This window comes from Coffea eugenioides, chromosome 2 (genome assembly GCF_003713205.1).
Source record: "Coffea eugenioides isolate CCC68of chromosome 2, Ceug_1.0, whole genome shotgun sequence".
Lineage (NCBI taxonomy): Eukaryota > Viridiplantae > Streptophyta > Magnoliopsida > Gentianales > Rubiaceae > Coffea > Coffea eugenioides.
Window position 1 is genome coordinate 73,526,594 of NC_040036.1, and position 24,800 is coordinate 73,551,393.

Genomic DNA, 24,800 nt, shown 5'->3' on the forward strand with positions numbered 1-24,800 from the left:
TGCAGGCCATTTATTGGTTTTGATGGCTGCCATTTGAAAGCTGCATTTGGGGGCATTCTGTTGACTGTTGTTGCTCTTGATGGGAACAATAGTTTGTTTCCATTAGCTTTTGCTGTTGTAGAGTGTGAAAACAAGGAAGCCTGGAGTTGATTTTTTTATTATTTTCAGGAATTCTTTGAACCATTTCCAGCCAATATTCCACTCACTTTCATGAGTGATAGACAGAAGGTATGTTTTATATTTCTGTATTTTTCGTGTTTCAAATTTTCTCTATTGCTGTTATAGTGGCTGAATCAAGTGTTTGAAGGAATTTGTTTCTGAAACTTCTGTATAGGGACTCAACCTTGCTTATGAGGAACAAGTGCCTGAAACTGCTGCACGATATTGCTGTTGGCACATCTACTGCAACTTCAAAGTCAAATTTTCAGGATTGCTGCTAAGGAGATTTTTTTGGCAAGCAGCTAGAAGTTATGATTTGATAGGACACAATGAGACTATGGAAAGAATAAAAAATATTAACATAGATGCTTGGAAATACTTAGCAAACATTCCTAAGTGTAATTGGGCAAGGCATGCATTTTCTGTTGAAATTAAGTGTGATCATGTCACCAATAATTTCACAGAATCTTTTAATGCATGGGTTGGAGAACTGAGAGGAAAGAATATACTTGCTCTGGCTGAAGGACTGAGACAAAAATTTATGAAAAAACTGCATAAGAGGTATCAAAAAGGCTGCACATGGACATCTAGTGTTACTCCACATGTTATTGGCAAGCTGAAGGATATTGCAGCTGAAACAAGAAGGTGTTCACTAATAATGGCAAGTGACAACATGTTTGAAGTAGCATACTAAGATAAGTCCTATATAGTCAAGTTGACTGAGAGGACATGTGAATGCGGGGCTTTCCAGTTGACTGGCATTCCTTGCAAGCATGCTGCACTAGGAGCTATTTATAGAAGGGAGAAACTGGAAAGCTACTGTGATGCAGCCTTTTCCATTGATCAATACTTGAAAACGTATGCATTCATGATCAACCCAATTCCACATATGAATAGGTGGCCTCCAATGGAAGATGTGACACCAGTAGTAGTTTTGCCACCACCACTTAGACGAAGAGCTGGTAGACCAAGAAGAAATAGAAGAAGAGCACCTGATGAAGGAGCTCCTGCACCTCAACACAAGAGATCAATCAGTTTCAGATGCTCAAAGTGCGGCAGATTTGGACATAATAGGAGAACTTGTCAAGGCGCTCCTGTCGTTGAAAAAAGAGGCAGCAGTTGTGACGACCCCACCGTACCCAGAGGCGTACCAAAGGGCTTAGCAGGCCGTCTGCCTAGCTCGCGCCAGGACTCGAAATAAAAAACTAATAACAACTAGTCACACCCAAACGGTTACTATACACATTATATACATGCTCAAAAGTTCACTATGTACATCACATACAGCAGCAAAAGTGTTCTATGTACAATTCAAAAGTAGAAGTCCGAACTACTGCTATAAGGGAAAATCGTTCAAAACGTCCCTCACATTTTATAAGATGACTTTTTTTGTCCCTTACTTTTAAAAGTGTAATTTTACGTCCCTTACAAATTCACATTGATCAAATTTAGTCCCTATCTAGGTTTTCGACTAATTTTTAACCGGAATCTACCACGTGCCTTGCATGTAATCATTTTTAAGGGCAAAATTGTCATATCAAATTTTACATAATTTGATTCATAATCCCTCACATTTCGCAAATGAATTTTTTTGTCCATAACATTTTACAAAATGAATTATTTCGTCCCTCACATTTTTCAAAATGAATTTTTTTCATCTCTCATTGATTATGTGTACGAATAGTTTTTTTTCTTTAAATCCATGTATATATCTATTTGATTTCACCTGAACAGTGCGAATAACATATAATATATCTTTATTTAATTTCATTTAAACAGGTTAATCGTAATTGTGCATATGTTATTCAACTTATATATACAGGAGTTTAAAACTAATAATTTTGTTTTCAACCATATATATATCTAAATGATTTCACCATGTGAACCTATTCAATATTTGTGACATTTTTATTTTGGTAATAATTTATTTATTGAGTTGTATAATAAGGTCATCTAATTAATTGATCCTAACTTAAATTCTATAGTTGTGCTAACAAATTGCAATTTAAATCTGAAATTTTTACTCACCACTTTTAAGACCAACAATTGAATTACTTGCCTTGTAATTGTTTTCAAATTTAAAAGTGCCAATCACTTACTTCTTTTTATCATACTTTTTCTTTGTTTATTTTTTCTATCCAAATTTAATTCGATATAAACGCTCGATAATGTTTAGGCTTAAATGTCTTCTTTGTTTTCAATTTTTGAGTAACGAAATGAATATGAGTGAAAAACTAATAATTTTTTTAAAATCCATGTATATATCTATGTGATTTCACCTGAATAATATGAATAGCATATAATATATCTCTATTTGATTTCAAATAGAGATATATTATGTGCTATTCGTACTACTTAGGTGAAATCAAACATATATATACATGTGTTTAAAAAAATTATTCGCACACATGATCAATAGGGATGAAAAAATTCAGTTTGAAAAATGTGAAGGATGAAAAAAATTTATTTTGTAAAATGTGAGGGACTTATGTAAAATTTGATTTGACAATTTTGTCATTAAAAAATGATCACATTCAAGGCATGTGGTGGATTCCAACCAAAAACTAGTCAAAAACCTAAATAGGGATCAAATTTGACCAATGTAACTTTGTAAGGGACGTGAAATTACATTTTTAAAAGTGAGGGACGAAAAAAGTTATTTTATAAAATGTAATGGACGTTTTGAACGATTTTCCCTTATGCTATCACTACAACTATAACCATAAGGTGGACCCTAAGGTGGGTCGGAACACTTATCACTATTACTATTACACGCATATCAATTGCCCAAAGAAAGGTTTTAAACCTAACTAAACTAGTCGAACGCCCAAAAGTGGTCCCCTCGTCGACCCCTGTAAGGAAAACAAATGAAAGGGGTAAGCTAAACGCTTAGTAAGTACGCAGGGGTAAAAGCGTAAATTTCACATGGTGGGAGCAATTAAAGTCACATAATGTCAAGTTAAAAAGCAAAATAATAACACAGATGTAGGATACAGATTGGTTTCAAAGCCAAGTAGTTTGTCATGATTGACCACCTGCCGACACTCCGTCGACCGCAAAGTATGGTCCGTAGAGCTCTACTTGTCAACCCGCTGTCCACCTTAGCACCCACACTGGCCAGTCACCCACACACACATAATAGCTCGAGCAAGGTTGGTTCATGCACACAGGTTCACATATTTGGTTCACAAACCAATTCATATATTTAGTTAACCTGATGATCTCAAGTCTAAGTTAGACTAGCTCCGACTAAGTCCCTGCCGGCTCGAATAGCCCAACTAGGTCTTGAGATCGGACCCCACACATATCACAAATGTCACCCCGAGCTACAAGCTCTAGGGTTCAGCCCCAACAGCATGCTATTTACACATATCAAGTACAAGTATGGGTATATTTTAGAGTTTAGGTCGAGTGTGATAAAGTACACTCTCGCCTAAAGTCCCTTTTATTCAAAACATACCACATAAAGGCGTTGACTTAGACACATAGCCCTAGATACTTACCAAAGTATAAAAGAGCTACAACTAAGCAAAAGCGTCGTCCACTCCACTAACGGGCCCCAGCAGCCGCCTCTAGCTCGTCACTGTCTGCAATAGACGATTGCGTCACATTAGCCCATAAACGGTTATCAAATAGCAAATCATAAGCAAAACGGCAAAAACGACGCGTGCGCGCGCGGAAACAACAGACGGAAACGGAAACGGCCGTTAGTGCGGAAACGGCAGATTTGCTACCCCTTTTCATTTTGATCATAAGTTGGGCTACAAGTGTCCGTTTAAGGCGTATGAGGCGCCGTTTCGAAGCTAAGAGGATACACTATAACTTTATGGAGACCTCAAGAACTGCAACTGGGATCTTCAGTACCAAGCGAACCAAACAAATTGGGTCACGAAAGCTGTCCAAGATCAAATGGTCAGTTTCAGGGGTGCTGGCCGTTTTATATGCTACACATATCCAATTGATCTGAAACTTGACAGTTAGAAAGTTCATTCCAAGATGAACAACTTTCATGAAGGCTGGAAAACCTGAATCCAAACGTAAATAGGTCATCTAGACCAAAACAGGTTCGGACAGCTTAAGATCGTTTTCACGGATAGGCCCTGTTTAATTGGCTATATCTCAGGTTTTATAAATCCGATTCATGAAATTCCAAAGGCGTTGGAAATCTCTGATATAGGGTTATAAGTTTGGTGTTTTGGTCACGAGCCTGATCAGCTTGTAACCTGGTCAAATTTGAAGCCAAAGTTCTAGTTGTAAACTGTCCTGGTTTGCTGTTTTGCTGGACCAACGCGCGCAATCGCGTGAAACAAATTCGCACCACACACACAAGATTCTAAGCCATGGCTACACCATTCTAACACATATAAAGCACTCCCTAATTGCCCTAACAAGACTCCCGAAATACCTCATGAAAACAGCCCCTAACCCTAACCTTTTCTAACCAAAAGGCAAGTTCTACATTCATTAACCTTTCTAACCAAAGCTAATCCATATCTAACCAAGGCATAATCATTTAAGCCCTAAACAAACCCAAAACATCAGCCCCTCAACCTAGGGTTTCTTACCCAAATTTCGGACATCATCACACCTCACCCAAGAAACAAAATTAACAACTTAAGCAAGTCATTTACAAGCTTAATTTCACCACCAAAGCATTAATCTAACATAAACCATAGAAACCCTAATTTGTCTTAGCTTGACCGAAATTTAAGACATCCAATTTGAGCAAAATTAAACCATAAAACCACCAAGAATTACAACTATATCATCAACAAAGGCAATAACAACAAGAATCAACAATTTCAAAGGCTACAAGCCTTAATCCTCCAAGCAACTTTCAAGAGGAGTTTCTTACCTCCAACTAAGATGTAGTACAAGAGTAGGACAACCTCCACCAAGCTCCAAGGTGCTCCTAGCAAGCTTCAAGACCAAAGATGGAAGCTCCAAGTGCAAGAATTTTGCAAAGTTTTTTCTCCTTTTCTCTTCTCTCTCCCACGGCTCACTCTCTCTTTCTTTCTCTTGTTGTTTTGACTTATGTCACTTATGGTTCCTTATGTCTTATGACTTAAGGGTTATAAGACAAACCCATCTAACAACTCAAGATATTTTCTTATATCAACCAATCACAAAATAGTATAGGAATTGCCTTTAAGTCCTTGCAACCTTGTCTTGCCAAATTCTCCACTCTTGCCCTAATAACTTTCATTTTCTATCATTATACTCCATAGGACTTAATCTTAGCTTAATCCCAATGCCCTAACCTCACTTAGCAATTGCACTAATCACCCTTAAACTTTACTTACCTATTCTAAATCAATCTTCATCACACTTAAAATCAACCAAATAACCACTTTATGTCAAGGCCAAAATTAGAGTATAAACTAACTTAAACACTTTAAACCAAGGGTTAACTAGGGTTTCTCCTCGTTTAGGGTTTTCTAACCTTTTAAATCCACTTAACCCCATATCAATATATATACAAACACATACCTACACATGTCTAATACACATTCAAACATGCAATTGCAATAGAAATGGCTATCTAGGGTTTCGCTTAAAAATTTTCGATTTTTGAGCAATTAATTCTCAATTAGGGATTTTCGGATTATTTGGAATAAAATCACAGTAAAACTTATTATTTTCATATAAATTCACAATTTAGGGCAACCGGGGTCTCACAGCAGTACTTCTACAAATCAGGTAGCAAGTCGAAGAGGAAAACCAGGAAGAGGCATTGCCAATACTGGATTAGCAGGATCTGTTCTATGGGTAATTGAAGCAATGTCAAATTATAGTATCTTCATGCGTATTAATTCCTTGCAAATGAGCTTAGCTTTTGGATTTGATTTGTCAGGAACATGCACAAGGAAATGTCCCAGTCATTGTATCAAGTCAAGGCAGTAATGGAAGCACTCAAAATCATGTTGCTGGAGCTCATGTTCAACTTAATCATTCTGCCTGCACTAGTACTAATACCAGAAAGGTATAGTTAATCAGAAATTAGATTCAGCACCTATTGCTAACTATTCTAACTATCGACCAGTCATTAGTTTAATAACATTTGTTGCATGGCTTCAGAGAGGAGGGCCAAATGCAGGAGTTGGAACTACTGTTGCTAACACCAATAAGAGAGCCAGACCTTCCATTGCTGTTGGCTCAGAACAAACTCCAGCAGTCACTGCATCTTCAATATCCATTTCTGCTGGTATGGGATCTCACATTGACAATAGCAGCATCAGTATGAGGTTCTAATTAGTACTAGTATTATGAGTTTTGCTTTGGGAGACTGATCTGGTACATTTGTATACGTAGCATTCCTCATCATCTAGAATGATGTTTTTAGATGATGCTTTCTGAGATTTTTGTTGATTGCTACATACTTTTGTTTAGTTGTAAATGTGGATGCAAGTGGTTAATTGCATTCCCAGTCCCAGTGAACGACTTCAAAGACATATGTTTTGGTACTTATGTTTGGGAATTGCAGCATTCCTCAACACAAGTATGCTCTGCTGCTACCCATAGATCTTGGAGCATATGACTTATTACCTTTATGTACGGAATTTGTAAGCCTTCAAAGATGTCATGCTGTGTTTTTTTTTTAACTCTATGACTCTGATTCCTCAGGATTACATGTGAAACTAGTACTGTTGTTTTCCAATGAACTTAGCAGGAGAGACACATTATACCTAAGGAATTGCACCTGATAGCTTAATGCATTTTCTGTCAAGTATGACTTTTGGTATAACACTGATAGGCAACAAATATGGGGGGCATACGTATGAAGTAAAACATAGCTTCAACTCTTTTTCACATAGTTTAACATCATGTCCAAGTTACACATGCCTTCTGGTTCTTTCATGTATGACCAGTAAGGCTCCAAACAGTTTGGAACACATCTACTATTACTGGAACAAGAAACTGGGATTGCTTTAACAATTTGAATGAAAAGATAAATTGCTAAGAGTACAAGATTGATGATGAACAAGAAAGTGAGGCATGCATTCTGTTGAAGCACAAAGTTACATTCCTGATTTGCTTTCCTCAATGGAAGCACTGCAGAATCAGCTTCATTTCTTGTACGCTGCACTTCTTCACCTTCATTTCTTTAACTCTGCAACTCTTCGCCTTCATTTCCTTCATACCACTGGAAGTAGTTGCACTTTGAACAACTAAAATATGGCTTATCTGGATTTCTTTCACTCTCTGAGATTCGTAATGTAGCCTTGCGGTTGCATTTACAATACCAGTTCTTCATGCTTAATGATGAAGGTGAATTATATGATTGACCTTGGAAGGATGAACTAGCCATTTCTTTGCTTGCTTTCCTCTTTAAGTTTTGCAGCTATTTCATGCGGTTCCCTCACCTTTTAATACCACTGGAAGTAGCCGTTGCTTTTCCCTCACCTTTCATGCGGTTCACTCAAAGTAGCCGTTGCATGTCCAACAGCCATGCAACAGTGCTCATACCAGAAAATTTATCTTCAATTCACATTTTCCACCTACTGCAACTTTTTTATGTCATAGGATTCAATCAAACTAAGGGTATGAGGGGAATTAAAATACTCTCCCTCCTCCAAAACCAATATTCTAATGTTACTTTTGCTCAGAGGGGCTGACATTGTTAAGAAAATGTCAATTCAAAGGGTGGTAAGAGAGATTTCTAAAATGTGGGGGGAGCTAAGTGATATTTGAAGAAACTTCAGGGGAGGTTTATGATATTATCCCTTTAATTATTTCCCCATATTTATGTTTGGTTAACCAAAATTTTTAAGGGATGCTTAACAAAATAGTTAAGGGTTGAATTTTCCTAAAAGAATCATGTAATTGTGTCCCACGCAATTGTTATGTAATCACTCTCACCTTGTGGTGTTACTTTTACCCTAGATCAAGAATTGACTGAGGCATCTTCTGTAAATGAAGGCATTCATTTTTGCCTTCACAGTAGAAGACATCGATGCACTTATTTATCAAACTCATTCTATTGAATTTTAATTTTTTGTAACTTAAGGCCTTGTTTGATAACTCAATTCATTACTTAAACTTACAGTAAATTTTATATACACTGTCAGTGTATACACTATCACAGTTGGATGGATGACACATGCGCAAATTTTGAATTTCAAATTCAAAATTTGTACATATGTCATATATTTAATGATGATAGAGTATACACTGACGGTGTATAAATTTGATGTGTTCAAATCTTAATATGTTCAGTTGCGTTGAAAAATAAAAAATAGAACATGTGAATTAATTAAATGACACTAAATTTTCTATGCAAAACTTATCCCAAAAATAAATGATAAACTATTCAACTTATTACTAATGTAATATACACTCAAATGTATCAAATTTAGTATTTTACTATTCAATAATTTAATGGATTCAGATTTATTTTTTATCAAACGCACCCTTAGATTCGAATTGGTGTCCAATCAGAACAACAATAGTTTATTCAGGTTAAACTAGTGTGGTAGCCAATGCACGCACGAATTAGGTGGAATGAGCCTTGTTTTGTTTGCTTTAAAATTTGCAAAATCTAATTATGCAAAATGATTATAAAAATAATCAGAATCAGCAAAATTTATTCTTTATTTGATTATTAATTTTAAATTTTTTATCTATTTAAAAAAAATAATCTGAATACAAAAAAAAAAAAAACAAGTAAGAACGTCATATAAATTAATTATCCAAAATTAGAATTTATGATCAGCTAAAATAAACAGGTCGAAAACAAACCTATTATATAGCAATATAACATCCAGGACTATCAGAACATAAATCTGTCTCGTGAATCATTAAAATAACCATATGTGACTAAATACATAAATGGTGAATATAGCTATGTTGTGATTTTCGTATAAGATTAATCTTTCATATATTTTTAGGATTAGTCATTTTTAAGCTCTTAGATAAAAATAATATAGTCTTTTACACACAAACACAAATGTCGATTTATTACACATAACTTTATTCAAATTCTAAATTATATATTTTTATAGAATTAATCCTTCAAATTCTAAAATATTTCACATAGAATTAATCCTTCTTATTTTTTATTAGATAAGATTAACTTTTTCCTAACATTATTTGTGTAAATGTATAATCCACATCCTCCATCCAAATTCTAAACTATTCTATTTTATTTTTTCCTATGACATTCATCAAATTTGTGTAAAATATTAATCCATACTATCTTGATTTTTTTTTCTAAACACCAGCGTAAATGTAAATATACACATCTTCTGTCCAAATCTTAAATTATTATATTTTTCACATGACATGCATCGAACCATGTAAAAATATTAATCCATACTAGATTAATTAATTACATACTGGATTAATCCAGTATGGATTAACAATTAATTACAGAGCATATAGAAAATCCCTCTCTTCACTTTCACCAGGACCGGATTAACAACAAATTACAGAGCATATATAAGTCCAAGGGCTACCACCGTCCCCGGCACCGATTCAAAATTCACCAAATTCTAATACTATAAATATAAATAACAAGGAGTGATAGTAAGTCCAGTCCTCTTCCTTCGCCTCCAGAACATTTCCGGAATCGATCTCAGATTTTCTGAATTTCGATTCCATCTGAATCCCAAATTGCAAGAGAACCAGAGAAAAAGGAAGCAAGGGGCTGGAAATAGCAATGGCGAGGTCTCTTTCTAGCCTCGCATATCCGGAAAGATTTTACGCCGCGGCAGCCTACGCTGGCTTTGATGGATCTCCCGCTTCTTCTGTGAGCTCAAAGTTCTCTAACGACGTCGCTCTCCTTCTCTACGCCCTCTATCAACAGGTCCCCCCAAAAAATTCTCTCTTCCCCAATTTTGATTAAATTTGGTCGATCTGGATGTGTGTTATCTGAATTATCTGCATTTCAGGTGTATTTGATTGAATTGGTACTGATTTGTGATGTATTTGGGGAATGCTTTGTCCGAGGGTTTTGATGTTGTTTTTTATCTTGTTAGATCTGGTGATATTTTTTCTGTCTTTTTCGGTTTAAGGATTGAGTTGAGAGTTTGATGATTATCTTATCGAATGTAAGGTCTAACAGGAAATATGGGGTTTTGTTTAAGAAAGAAATGAAATTTACCTACTCTCACTGCTGGATTTAACTTTTGCATTTTTCTGTTTGATTGATGAGCGGATGCTAGCTGGTATGTTCCAAATGCCTTGTAGCAAGCACCAAAGATAAATGTTGGGAATAGCACGGGAGTCTAAGCTTTATTCACTTTAGAAGGTTGATGGGAAAATGCCTTTGATCCCTTGTGAATTTTATTTGGCTTTAGAATTTAATCTTTAGATCAGGGCCATAGATTTGAGATCAATCTAGTAGGTTTCAATCAATCGAGACCATTGATTTGAGATCAATTGGACATGAACCCCAATAAAATAAAAGAGTCAATTATATGGCAATTACAAAGTTTAGTAATTTATATAATTTATATTCCCGCTGTTGTATTTTGCATTCCATCCTAAATCATCAGCCAATAAAGAATTTGTGATTATGACTGCTTTAAGGAAAAAAGAAAAAGAAAAAAATGTTGGCTTACAAAGGTGTTCTGTCACCTCGAGTGAGTGTTGCCTTGTATGTTAGATGCTGCATTAATAAGTTTCAGCCTGTTGGTTGGAAAGTAATCATCTTTTTCTGTTTTCTCTTGTCCTTGTGGTGGTGTCTCTTTGTTTATAGGCGACAGTAGGACCCTGCAATATTCCCAAGCCCAAAGCATGGAGTGCTGTTGAGCTAAGCAAATGGAGGAGGTTTGTCTTCTTGAGCTTTATGATTTGCTTATTAACAGACTGGTATAATACCGTTAGTCTCCACATTTTCATGAAGAATTCTTGGTTATCTTGGTGCGGAGTATAGCTTGAACTAGATTTAATAGATTACCACATCAGTTGAACTTCAATGATGTAAAGAAAATGATTGAAGGAACAAAGAAGACGGCAAAGAGTTCATCATAGAAATTGGAGAATGTAAGAATTAATGCCATCTTAGATGTACTCATGCTGCAATGGAAATGCATGTTTATGTCCAACGCATACGAGCCATAAAAACTGTTTTTGTTTGGAGACTCTTGGATATATGTCTCTACACTTTGGGACTAATCCACAATCTTATGGATTATTGTTGGATGTCAAGGTTACAGGGATCCATTGTAATGAGATTTGAATATTTGAATATCTCTAATGATGCTAGGGCTATTTTTCAAAGTGTCTTTATATCAAATGATTGAAAATCTACATAGAGGGGCATTTAGAGGGAAATGTTAAACTTTTGTTACGTTGTGTGTTCAAGAAATGTGACCTACCTTTTAGTTGAATAAAGCTATTTTTAGATGATTAAGCACAGGCAATTAGAGATGATGAAGTATATTTTATTGCATATTGGCTTAGTGACTGAGGGAAAAGAAATTGAGATTAGAAATGCATTTGGCTAAGTTATATGTTAAATTTTGCAGAAAAAATTTTAATCCATGGAAATCTGTAGCTTCCCATCATTGCCTGTCACTTCCTTGTTTTCTTTCCGTGTTTCTGTGGAGTTTTGTCATGGTGGAGTGCATGGAATGCCATGCTTTGTTAGGGGGCAATTATTTATTTTACCTTTTTTTTCCTGGTTCTAGATAAGATACCACATGGTTTGAAACAGGTGTGACGGTACATGGGACACAGTTTGAACTCAGAATGTTAATATGCATTTGATATTAGTTAATAGATTAATCAAATCAAGCTTGAACAAGCTTGGTTTTGTTTAACTTATCAAGCTCTGTTGATTAGCATAAAACTATGGTAATGGTATGCAAAACAATCAAATTTGCTTGAGCTTGAGTTTATCAAAGTTTATTTAAGCTCAGATCAATGGTAAAAAACCAAATTGAAGACAATTATCAATCTTGTTGAGCACTAAATTAAACTTGAATACATACTTCTTGGGTTGGGTTAACTTGTTTACACCTATGGAGATAGCTTTTTGTGCCCGTTCTTGCTCCCCTTGCTTTGTTTTCATGCACAGAAACCAATATATCCATTTTAGGAAACGCTCACTGTTTCACCTTTTTGATCGCTCCTGGCATTCCTGCAGATAAACTGTTACATTTCCTTTGTTAACGGGGATAACCAGGGTATACTGACTTCCTAAGGTTTTGAGTCACCTAAAAGATTTTTTATTTTGTTGCAGCTGGAATGAGCTAGGAAACATGGTATCTACTGAGGCAATGCGACTCTTTGTCAAAATATTGGAGGTTTGAAATACTATCAGTAGTTTTTGAGATCAGGCCTCCCGCAATAATCGTGTGCATTGACACAATTGCTTTTGGTTGGCAGGAAGAACATCCAGGATGGTATTCAAGAGCCTCGAACTTCATAATGGAGCCTGCTGTGGATGTTGAAATGAATGTGAGTCTGCTTACAGTGGTTAGTTGTGTATTTATGTATTACCGGTCAATAGTAGTGAGGCGAAGATCTCTACTTCATAGGTATGGGAGGCCCATGAACATAAACTTGTTTATTTCTGACACAAGGTGCGTATAATAATTGTATATGCTAAGTTTTCATAAGCCAATAATTCACAATAATGAACTTTGGGAAGAAAAAAGTGCAAAAGAAAAATGATATAAGTCAATACAATTAGCCCTCATGTTAGGATATCCCAACAAGCATGCACAAAGCTCAGTACTTAGTTACCTAGAACATGATTGGCCCTCAAGTTGGGATATACCTATAAATAATATGAAGATTATGATCCTAGCTTGTATACTCCATGAAGGTTATGGAGCTTAAAAATAGAATACGATGCAATGTTGATTGTTTATTGTTTATGCCCTTGATTTTCCTATCCTCTTTTTTGACAAAGTATTCTTCCTTTGGCTCAGCAAAATGCAAAAGTTGACTTAGTCACTGAGAATGGAAACAATATTCCAGAGGTGAAGACAATTCCAGCTGAAAATGGAAACCTATCAGAAACTCAGGATTTGGAAGTTGTATCTGAAGGCTTTGGTGCGGTTGGTGTCTATGATCAATGGGTTGCACCTCCAGTATCTGGTACACGCCCAAGAGCGCGATACGAGGTCATATTTTTTTTTTACTGGTTTCTGTTACTTTTTAAGTTCATTCATGTTATCTATTCTCAATATACTTTTGCTTCATTTACAGCATGGAGCTGCTGTTATTGATGACAAAATCTATATATTTGGTGGAAACCATAATGGTCGTTACCTTAGTGATCTCCAGGTTTGTAAAATATGTCTAATGCATGCTTCTTCTTGTCATCTCTAGTCTTCTGAATCTGCAAATTGAAAATTTGCAAAATCTTATCCTAGTTTGTTGGAGGAACAATATATAGTAGCTCAAGGTTTATTGATTTCTTGAACAAAATTAAATTTCATGGTTTAGGGGCTCTTTTAAGTTTAGTTTTCCTATGTTTTATTTATTTTCACATTTAATTTTCCTGCTAGATGATTAGTGGTCTGCATTTGGTTTTTCTATTTTTATCTTTTTTTTTCCTCCTTTTGAATAGCTTCAGAAATGGTCTTCCAAGTCAAAATGAGCTCTAAAGTACCCTTCCATCCCGTTATCAAATATTTTAGGTGTTGGATTTAAAGAGCTGGACGTGGACGAAGGTTGAAGTTAAAGCAGGGATTGAGGCTTCTCCTGCAACTGTGACTCCCTGCGCAGGCCATTCCTTGGTTAGTATTTGTGGTGTTTTCTTGTCTTGTGTGAGAGGCACAGCAAAGGTTGCCTACTTGGCCAGTTATAGCATTTGATGACTTATCCTAGATATGTTTCTGACCTCTTGCCCCCGGGTTTTGCTGGTTTTGTAGATAGCGTGGGAAGGAAATAAGCTTCTTTCGGTAGGAGGACACACCAAGGATCCTTTGGAAACTATGCAAGGTTTGGATCATTTAACTAGAACAATGGCTATGAGCTCATGCTTTTTGGAACGAGAATTATTGAAAGATATCTTAATAAAATCCTTATCTTTTAGATAAAAAATCTTCTATTAGAAATTTGTTACCAGTGACAAAGCTCTCAATTTTCCATATGAACGGTACCTGATATGCTTTTAGTATTTGAGATGGAACTGATCTTGGGAGGAGCTTATTCATTCTATCTGTGTATCTTAACCTTTACCTTTTATGTCGTGCTTTTTGTTCTTTGTTATCCTGGTGGAGGTGCGCTTAGGCCTCACTATAGGACATTCAGAAATCTTGATTGAAGCAATGTTTCTGGTTATTAATTTTTTTTCTGAACTGCAACCAAGCTTGATTAATTTTTTCCTGAACTTCAAGAAAACTATTTGTTATCCTCAGCATTTTCCTAATGGCTTCTGTTCCTAGGAAGCTGATTCTAGTCACCTACTTGCTGCTGGTACAGGATTGTTCTTGATGGCTTGTTCATTTACTAGAAAAGAGTAGATCTAATTTGATTTGTGCAAAAAGAGATATTTTGATTCAGAGGGTTTCTTCACGAAGTTAATCAGAGTCCTTCCTCCTGTCTGTCACTGAGAAAAGAAATGTTCGGCCTTCTCTGACATCTCCTGCATTGTTACGACCCTTTGTGAATAAGGATTTGCTTTTCTTGTAGTTTTGCAATTTTATTGTACTTTTTTGTTTTTTGGGTCTTTGGCATTGAATGTCTTTTCAGCTTTTCCTTCCTGCTTATGGTAATTGAGGAACTTAATAAAACTACACTTTCTTTGTTTGGATCAGACTGGATTCACCTCTTCTGTTTTTTGGCTCTCTTAACATCTTAATAATTGGCATTTACAGTGAAGGTGTTTGATCTGCAAAATGGTAGCTGGTCAACCTTGAAGACTTATGGAAAGCCACCAGTATATACTCGTTTTTTCTTAATTATCTATTGGTGTTTCCCCCTTTGGAATGAAAAGAAACTTTGTCATTTGCGGGTGATCTGACAGGTTTGTCGTGGTGGACAATCAGTAACCCTCGTGGGGACAAGCTTGGTGATATTTGGTGGACAAGATGCAAAGCGATCTCTTTTGAATGACCTGCACATTTTGGACTTGGAGACAATGACCTGGGATGAAGTAGATACCTTGTAAGATTTTGCTGCAATTTGAATAACTTGTTTCACAATAGCATTATCTTTTGGTTGCCTGGATATGAATGAGGGATGTTTTCAGGCATACGTCCAGTTAATGTAAGAGCTATAAATGTGCTCACATTGGATTGGTTCTTGATAAATTTTCTTTTTGTGTCCTGTAGCCCATGAAATTAAAAAAAGATATTATGTTTATTTTTTAGCAAAACTGATGGGGTTTTCTCATCCCTTGTATGATAGTGCTCCTAATTTCCAACAGTCCTGATAAACCAGTGTCTACTGTATTTGGTCCTGATGACAATTTGTCTTCCAATTCATGGCTCTTTCCAAGTATGTGGCATCAGAATACAAGAGCTAATGCCTGTTTTTGCAGGGGAGTGCCACCTTCTCCAAGATCTGATCACACTGCTGCAGTGCATGCGGAGCGCTACCTTCTTATCTTTGGAGGAGGTTCACATGCTACCTGTTTCAATGATTTGCATGTTCTGGATTTGCAAACTGTGAGAAAATGTACATCTTTTGATATCCGGGTTATGTATAATTTCTACCATTATTCATATTTATGTTTTTATCTGATAGATGGAATGGTCAAGACCTACACAACAAGGCGAAATTCCGAGTGCCCGAGCTGGACATGCAGGTGTGACAGTTGGAGAGAACTGGTTTATTGTTGGTGGTGGTGACAATATGAGTGGTATGGTTTTACTATTAAGATCACATTAAATGCTTTATGTGTTAAGGTTTCTATTTTGAATATCAGTATAAAAAGCACAAAAGAGGTAACCATTCTTCATTGGCACAAATAACCTTGGAATTAATCTGGTCATTGTCAGCACGTTTTTCTGCATCTATATTGCAGTCTTTTTCTTTCTTGATTTTTTTCCCTATATAGATGTTTTGCAGTTAGCATGTTTTGTACATCTTGTTGGTATTTAGGAATATGTGCAAATTTTGAGAGGGCCTTTGATGATTCTAGTACTTTATTAAATTTATTCTCTTAGTTAAATATCTTTGAGGGGAAAACCCATTTTGTTGCATTTGGTCAATAATGCCTTGCAAAAGGAACAGCATGCTTGGATATTACAAATAACTACTTTGAACTGGAAGCTCCTTGACTGTTTTTTCTCGTGTTCTCCCAAAATGGTTGGTGTCAGGCAAGGACGTGTAAAAGATCCGTTTTCTCCTATAATTGGCTTAGCCCTTCCTCTCCTTGAAGCTAAGTTACAAATGAAAGACTGTCATTTTGATGACATGCATTATTCTGCCACGTACTAATGCAAAATCTTGTTGTTCAAAAGCTTGGTAAATTTTGTACTCCCTCCATCCCCTTGTTAATGTCATCAGTTTTTTTGTTGTCTCAGAGTTAGACAATGCTTTTTTTGTTTCTAACTTCCAAATTGTGCTTGTATGAGGTTTTCAAGTGGGCTAAATAATTCACCTGGGGAATGACAAAAGTAGTTCCCATACACAAAGAAGCGTTCCATTCTCAAAAGTTTGGCACATACAGGACAACACCCAACTCTGGGAGCTACATTTTCTGTGTTTTTCCAACATCTCCAAATCAGTTCAAACTGCCATTTCATCAAAACTTGGTGCACAAACCACAATGATCATTTCTTAGAATCAAAATGACTTTGTGCTAATATAGATGGGTCGGGCCAGTGTATGTAAAAAGTTAGAATATCAAAAACCAACTCTAATTCCAGGACAGAGGGAGTATGATTTAGAGATACGTGGGAACCTTTTATTTGGCGTTGTTTCTTATAAATGCAATATTTTTTTTGGTGAAATTGCTCTACCCCATTCATTCTATGCCTCTTGTATTCATGTAAGCCACTTGCTTTGCAGGGGTCTCTCAAACTGTTGTCCTCAACATGTCTACCTTAGTTTGGTCAGAGGTAACAAGTGTTCAAGGACGTGTTTCAATTGCTAGTGAGGTATGTATATCATCCCACGGGGCAAAGTTTGGTTATATAACTTATCTGACTATGCATGTTTTGGTTTTCTTTTAATTGGCCTACAAGGGATTTTGTTCCAGCAATGCAAGCATTACAGTACTTACTTTTTAAATATGGCAGAAAAGTATTGTTGGAATGTTCATCCTTTCTAATATACCTTCCAACCGCTGTTGTCTGGCTCTCTATATATTTTGTCTACAACTTGTGTGTCAAAATTTTGTAACCTGGGAGAGAGGGGAAAGGTGGAGTCCCAGGTGGGAGTATGATGCATTTTGTTGCAAGTATCTCTCAAATTGAACACTTGGCAGGGTTAGTCACATGAATGGATTTGCTTATATGGTAACCATCTAAGCGGTCTTGTTGGTCCATATAAACAGTTCAATCGGCTAATGCTGTATAAACTAGTAAAGATAGATATCAACATTGAGCAAAATTCACAGAATCTGAGAAGCATTACATTGGACTGAGAAGACAAGAGCCGTCTTGTTGGTCCATATAAACAGTTCAATCGGCTAATGCTGTATAAACTAGTAAAGATGGATATCAACATTGAGCAAAATTCACAGAATCTGAGAAGCATTACATCGGACTGAGAAGATAAGAGAATCTGAACTGTTGGATCATAATTTATGAACTAGAATTAGAAGTTCAAGATCATTACTACCATAAAGAAGCTCAAAGTTCAAATAATACTGCAGCATGGACAGAAAGATACGCAGAATACTGACAAAATGTTAGTAGGAAAGATGAATCTCATCATTTTTCTTTTGTCAAGCTTCAAAGAAATTGTGTGGAATGAGTGAATAGCACCATATATTTTAAGTCAATTACTTGCCGACATGTTATTTGCTTTTGATTTAGTGTGAGGCCAATTGTAAAATAATAGAAATGTACAAGTATTTTCAAGTACCTGATGTTCTGAGAAATTGGTTTTTCTATATCTTAGTCGTACAGATATATTATTCATCAATTTTTCCCTGATGGTGTGATGTTCTGGATTCAAATAAATGTTTGAGTTTCTCTGGATTGCAACTTTGTTCTTGAAGTTGTTATTCTACTAAGGGGAGCACAATTAAGCATTTTTTTTCTGTTAGGATGGAATTGGCAATCTTCTCATGGATTATAAGGGGCATGTTACTGCAGTTTGATAGATATTATATGATCATTAACATCATTATTCCTCTAGGTCGAGTTGCATGTCTTAATTTTAAATCTGTCTCAAATTAACCTTTATTTTCATTTAATCCAAAACTTACAATTTGGGAAGAAAGTTTAATTTGCATACGCTTTGCAACGAAAGTAGTTATATTTGCATTAAGTTCACAAAGTCTGGTCGTTTTGACTTGTGATTGGTCTTATGCTTGATGTGGGTATAACATGATATTAGACCCTCACATTTTTAGGTTCTTTTTTTTTCAAAGTTGGTTTGGCTATATATTCAAGAACATATGTTTGATGTTATGGTTGGTTATTTGAGTGTTACAAGTAAATCATTTGCAATGATGGATAACCACCAGTAAATGTAGAATGCCATCATTACCCTCTCTATGGTTGCACATTCTACATCAGGCTACCTTTAGGGATTGCTGAATCTGATCTTTTATGTCCAGCAAGTTAATGCTGTTTATTTTTTAGTCAGGTCTTTATACTCATTTAAGGAATTATAATTTGGGAAAAAAAATTATCGCGGTTGATTTTTAAGCTGACAATGCTAGTTTTCTTTTGAAAGTTTCTCATTTTTACCTTGGAAAATATGTTTATTAATCCCCACTGACTAGGACTGAAGCTTCGCTTCTGTACCTGGTCCTGGTTTATTGCTGCTAACGTCTAATAGTGTTGCCAAAATGCTTGATTGGGTTAGATGGATGTCTATGCTTTACTTGAAGAGACTTAAAACTAATGTAATAGATTCATTGACCTAAGCTCTGTGGACGAAAAATTAAATAAGGACTTGAGTAGTGCTCTCACACAGCTATGTCTTGCTCTTTTTTATTATCATGCATCCTTCCACTGTATGGTTTAGTTTCAGCTTGGTTTGAAGCTCAAAACTAGATGTCTGTTGCGTGTCATATGCTCTAGTTAGTTCTGCATGTAAAAGAACAGGAAATCAGCTCTCTTGATTTTTGGAAGTGCCACACAACTATGAACATATGAACTAGAGAGCATATTCTCATGTTTCAGGGCTTGAGTTTGGTTTTGAGTTCCTATAATGGTGAAGACATCCTGGTCTCCTTTGGAGGATACAATGGGCGATACAGCAATGAGGTAGAGTATATTCTTTTATTCCGTTTCCTACCTTTTCTTCTGTTATTTTCCTTTGTTCATCCCTAACTGCTGGTTTGGTGCTGCTTTTAGGTCAATGTTCTTAAACCCAGCCACAAATCAACTTTGCAATCAAAGATGATGGAGACTCCAGTACCTGATAGCGTGTCTGCTGTGCATAACGCTACAAACCCCACTAGAGATATGGAGTCTGAGTTTGAAACAGGTCAAGATGGGAAAATAAGGGAGATCATAATGGATTCAGAGCCCACGGTATTATGCTGGAACACTCTTGACAAACATCTTTGTCTGTGCTTTGCTGTTATTGTGTGATGATGGTTTTATGAAAGTTATCAAAGAAAGCACATAGAAGCAGTTTGAAATTTAAGTTATAATTTTCTGAGGAAAATTGAAACCTACTGAATATAATTTTAGATAGATTAGTTTGACTCCTTGAAGCTTTGATTACAAATTGTTAGGGGATTAACTCAGAATGGTAGCTGGGAATTGATAATTCCTCTGATTATGGGCAATTAGGAAATCTCAAATCTGTTAAACAAGCAGCTGCACAAGATTTATGGATCGCAAGGTTATTAGTTTTTTGAATTATGTGCTAGAATCTAAAATACTTATAAGATTTTGAATTTGTTTTAATATGATTCGTGGATTATAGACTAATCATGTAAAAGGAATAAGAATGTGGAATTCAAGTATTTTAATGACTTTTCGAAGTGGCAATTTTAATGGTTCACAATTTTCTCTCAGAACCTTTTATTTTGGATAGGAACTGTTTAATAGTAACTTGTTAACAAAGTGTTAACGGACTTGTTTTTTTTACTTCAACACCACCCCCCCCCCCCCTCTCTTCCAAATAAAATATAGAAAAGAAAAGAATTAAAAGGAAACACTATTAAAAGAAGGGCATGGATGCTTGGCTAGAGTCCACTTTAGCTGCTATCATGCCAGATGGATTATTCTATACCTGATCTGGTGGCAAGTTTATTTTTCTAGAGAGCAACTGCCCCTGGAATGGTTCGCACCTGGGTAGACGTTTTGGCTCCTTACTTCAAAAGCTAAGTTTGAAACTTGAAGGAGATGCTTACAAAATGGGTGTCATGGAAAAAGGGGGGGGGGGGGGGAGGATGCAGTAGCAGGTGTACTGCTATGACATGTAGGATAAACAATCGATCAATTTCCCTATATAGATAATTACAGTGGTGGTTCTTTCAGAATTTCAGACACATAATGTGTTAAATTTTTTATGCACAAGTAATGAGTCTTAAAAGTGACTAAAATTGGTCTGGCCATCTTGACCCGGATACAGAAGGTGCCAAGTTTGAGTCCCAACCTCCTAGTTGTATTGAAACAAATTCATTCAAATAAGGTGTAAAAAAGTGGATTCTGATGCCCAACAAAAAAAAAAATCTAATTTTGTTCATGTGATGCACTGTCTTTTCTGTCATTGTTTAGTAATTTTGCAGCTATAGAATATGTTCTTGTGCCTCTGCCCAAGTAGTTCAAATGGTGTAATTAGCTGTTAATTATACGGCTTGCTTCTAAACTCCAATTCTGATATTTGTAAGCTATCATGCAGATTAAAAAAGTTGAAGAAACCAGTGAGCGCCTTATATCAGCTCTTAAAGCAGAGAAGGATGAACTAGAATCTTCTCTCAGCAAGGAGAAACTTCTAACACTCCAGCTGAAGCAGGAGTTGACGGATGCAGAGACTCGCAATACAGACCTTTACAAGGTAATTTCTTTTGCTTTTTGCCTGGCCTGACATGTCTCATGGAGTTTTACAGGGTACTTCCTGGTGGAAGGAAAAATTTGTTGGAATAGTTCGATAAATATCAGTGTTATGTAGTCATCTCACGGACAAACTTGATGCTACACGGGATAATTTGCTTCTTAAAGGACAGAGTTCCATTCAAATTGAGATTAATCTTGGCAACTCAACATACAAATTTAGCATATAAGCTCTTCTTTCTTCTCAGTTGACGAAAAGATCTGTCTTACCTGTTATAGAATGAGGTTCAGGTAGGACTGAGTGCTTTATGCCTGTTTAAGGTTCTTTATTGATGTTTCAAAAACCTAAAAATTTAAATCCAGAGCTTTGTCAGTAATATGGGAAGGAACCATGTGAGAGTTTAGACCAAATTCTGGTACTCCAGAGCATAACTGAAACTGAGGGGTGTATGTGTGTGCATGTGTATCTGCATGTATGTGTACATATATATATATATATTTATATCTGTGTGCATGAATATATACCTATGCAAACTCACACACACATAGATGTATTTATATTTGTGTACATACATACATATTTATTTATATCTATTGGTCTTCCTATTATCATGGGATAGTGGAATGGAGTAAGAGCACTGCCTGAGTATGGACCTCTTGTTGGTTCAGCATTATTTATATCTATTGGTCTTCCTATTATCATGGGATAGTGGAATGGAGTAAGAGCACTGCCTGAGTATGGACCTCTTGTTGGTTCAGCATTTTGAGATATTTAAGTGCAGTCAAAGTAGCACAGTTTATATTTTGTAGCGTCTGCTTTCAGATACTCCAAGCTCTCTAGTTGCATGAGCAATAATGCAAATGACTACTCTAGAGTCAGGGCTGAGCATCTTCTGTTTCAGATGTTTGTTGAAGCATGATGTTGTTTTGAGTCTCTCATATGTATTTCATGTCATGTTTTTTGTGATCTTGTAAGCCTGCTATAGTAGCTGTTTAACTGCTGATGTGCCTTTGACCTTCAGGAAATAAATTTTGCAGCTTAGCCAGTTTTGCATATCCAGTATATTACTGCCATTGTGAAGAAAGAATAATTGAATTTGTCTAATTAACAATCTACAGGAGCTCCAGTCCGTACGAGGCCAGCTTGCTGCTGAACAATCTAGATGCTTCAAGCTCGAGGTATTATTGGGTTGTGTTTGATAACTCAATTCTTTTTCTTACCAGTGTTTCCTTTGGTTTTTCTGTGAATCTTTTTGTCGAGTCAAGATCACTACTCGAGGTGTGAGCCTATGAGGATTGATTTTGTGAGTTTTGCATTTTGATTCTTGAGTTTTACACATTCAGACTACTCTCTTCAGGTGTTGAAATGCTGATAAACTCAAGCTACCCTTTAATTACATGTGAAAATTATGTGGAGGGCCATATTTCAGTTGTTTACTTACGGCTTCCATATAATGCCAAAGTTCTGGCTCTTCTACTTTTGTATTTTTAATTTGATGGGATGCTATAGATGATGTTAGTGGATTGATATGATTGAAGTTTAATTTCTTGAAGCGAAAATGTAGCCTGTTTGTTTCTTTCAATCGTTGAATGAACAGGAAGAGGACTTGCTAACTGCCATTGTTTGAGTGACAGGTTGATGTCGCAGAGCTGCGGCAGAAGCTACAAAACTTGGAGTTACTGCAAAAAGAACTTGAAATCCTCCAGCGGCAAAAGGCTGCTTCCGAGCAAGCTGCTTTAAGTGCAAAACAGAAGCAGAGCTCAGGAGGGGTATGGGGATGGCTTGCAGGAGCTCCTCCCAACCAAAGCGCTGATAATGCATAGAAGATTAGTACTTCAATAGTTGTGATTGCTCGGTCCCAAAATAGTCAAGTTTCCGTACAATTATCCTTGCCATTAACCCTTTTGATTTCATAGATCAATAAGCAATATAATTACTTCCTTAGCCGGCGTTAACTTAGGGAGGTCTTCATCATCATTATATACAAAGGTAGAATCCCAGTCTCTGTAATTATTTTTGGTTGCCAGTTCCATATATGTTTTACTCATTCATTAGTTACTTTTATGCGGAGATGAAGAATTTTGTGAGAGGTGTATTCATCTATTCTTTTTTAGTAATTGAAATTTGAAGAACGATTGGGAGATTGCTTGCTTGTAGTAATATGTTTGTTATACCACTCTATAGGACTGTGAAATACTGTTTGGATAGTGTATTATTTGAAATATTATTTGGAATAATTACTGTAGCATTTTTTGTGATGTGATGTATGTGAGATAAAAAGGTGATTGAGAATATAAAAAGGTGGGTTGGGAAATGTGTTTATGATATAAGTGAAATATTATTTATTATTTAGGATAAAAGCACTATCCAAACAAGCTCAAATGCATATTTGTACAAGCTCATAGACGTATAAATGCACCTATACTACGGAAACTGATTTTGAACTGGAGTAATGGAGATGTAACAACAAAGAAGGGAAGAAATTTTTTAACAAAGAAAAATATGTATATATGTAGTTGAAGAGTCCATAACACAAAAGCAACTGGTCGAACGACTGTGATTTTTGGACAAATACGATGATGTCATCACTAATGCTTCGGTTTTGTGAAACGTTTTCTGGTTTTTAGGTAGTCAAATAATACTACTAACATATTACTGGGTCATTGAAATCTTATTAACTGATACTGATAATTTTTACTGACTCAACATTATCTTCAATTTATGACAAACTTTGTTGATTAAACATAACCGCACCATAACTAATGTGTTTATGATATAATCAAATAAATTTTTGCAAATAATAAGCTATTCAAACGCTCTTTTATTGTCCACGAAACTTCAATTTTATTTCGAAGAGTCACCTACGGCAGACACAAATTAAAATGTACCATATGGGGTATGCATTTTGGTTTTTCCTTCAAATGTAAATAATTTTTTTACGTTAACCTTTATCCTAGGATGACATTTAATAATTGTACATGTAGGATAATTAATTAAAGGATCTAACAATGCTCATTAAGAAGCAGTTTCAGGTATTGATATTTTGGAAAAATAAAGTTAAATAGAAAAACTATAAAAGTAAAGGTAGAGTAATAATTGTTAATGTACATTCACACTAGAAATGACAATAAGTATAGGTGCGACAAGAGAAAAGACAAGGATGAGGTATGGGGTGAGGGGCAGAGAAGGACACCCCACCGCATCTCCCATCCTCCCTTTGCTTATAATGTTAATATTATATATATGAAAAATGTGAGATAAATGATATAGTGTAATCATATACATGTAAATATGAAATTGATAATATGATATTTTTCTTATGATAAAATAATGTAATCTTTTTTGTTATTTTTTGTGGTTAATTGATAATCCTTTATGTTAGTTTACTTTTTATTTTATTATGGCATATAATTTATTAAAAAAAGATAATTGATTTAGATTTTATGTAACATCAAATATAGAGAAATGGATTCATAAAAATAAAAAATCATTTGTAAACTTTCTCACGTCAAATTTTTTGCTAAAAATAATTAGTAAATTCATTATTAGTGATATATATATATATATATAATCAAATATAAAAATAAAAATAGTAGTGGGTGGGA

The 24,800-nt window shown here is 35.6% G+C and overlaps 1 protein-coding gene across 2 annotated transcripts; it reads left to right on the top strand.

Moving 5' to 3' along the window:
* Window positions 1-9,626: 9,626 nt before the first annotated feature.
* On the top strand, window positions 9,627-23,338 carry LOC113762634 (acyl-CoA-binding domain-containing protein 4-like). 2 transcript variants are annotated; one of them, XM_027306174.1, is made up of 18 exons: window positions 9,627-9,964; window positions 10,859-10,929; window positions 12,347-12,410; window positions 12,493-12,582; window positions 13,041-13,235; window positions 13,321-13,398; window positions 13,755-13,853; window positions 13,989-14,058; window positions 14,937-14,998; window positions 15,086-15,225; window positions 15,602-15,728; window positions 15,808-15,922; window positions 17,077-17,165; window positions 19,368-19,451; window positions 19,542-19,721; window positions 21,043-21,198; window positions 22,314-22,373; window positions 22,830-23,338. In XM_027306174.1, exons 1-18 carry the CDS (start codon window positions 9,818-9,820, stop codon window positions 23,016-23,018), a joined length of 2,016 nt encoding a protein of 671 aa, XP_027161975.1. In that variant the 5' UTR covers window positions 9,627-9,817; the 3' UTR covers window positions 23,019-23,338. The 2 variants fall into 2 exon arrangements, with proteins under 2 accessions (XP_027161975.1, XP_027161976.1); XM_027306175.1 differs by having other exon boundaries at window positions 9,628-9,964; window positions 12,493-12,564.
* Window positions 23,339-24,800: the final 1,462 nt, after the last annotated feature.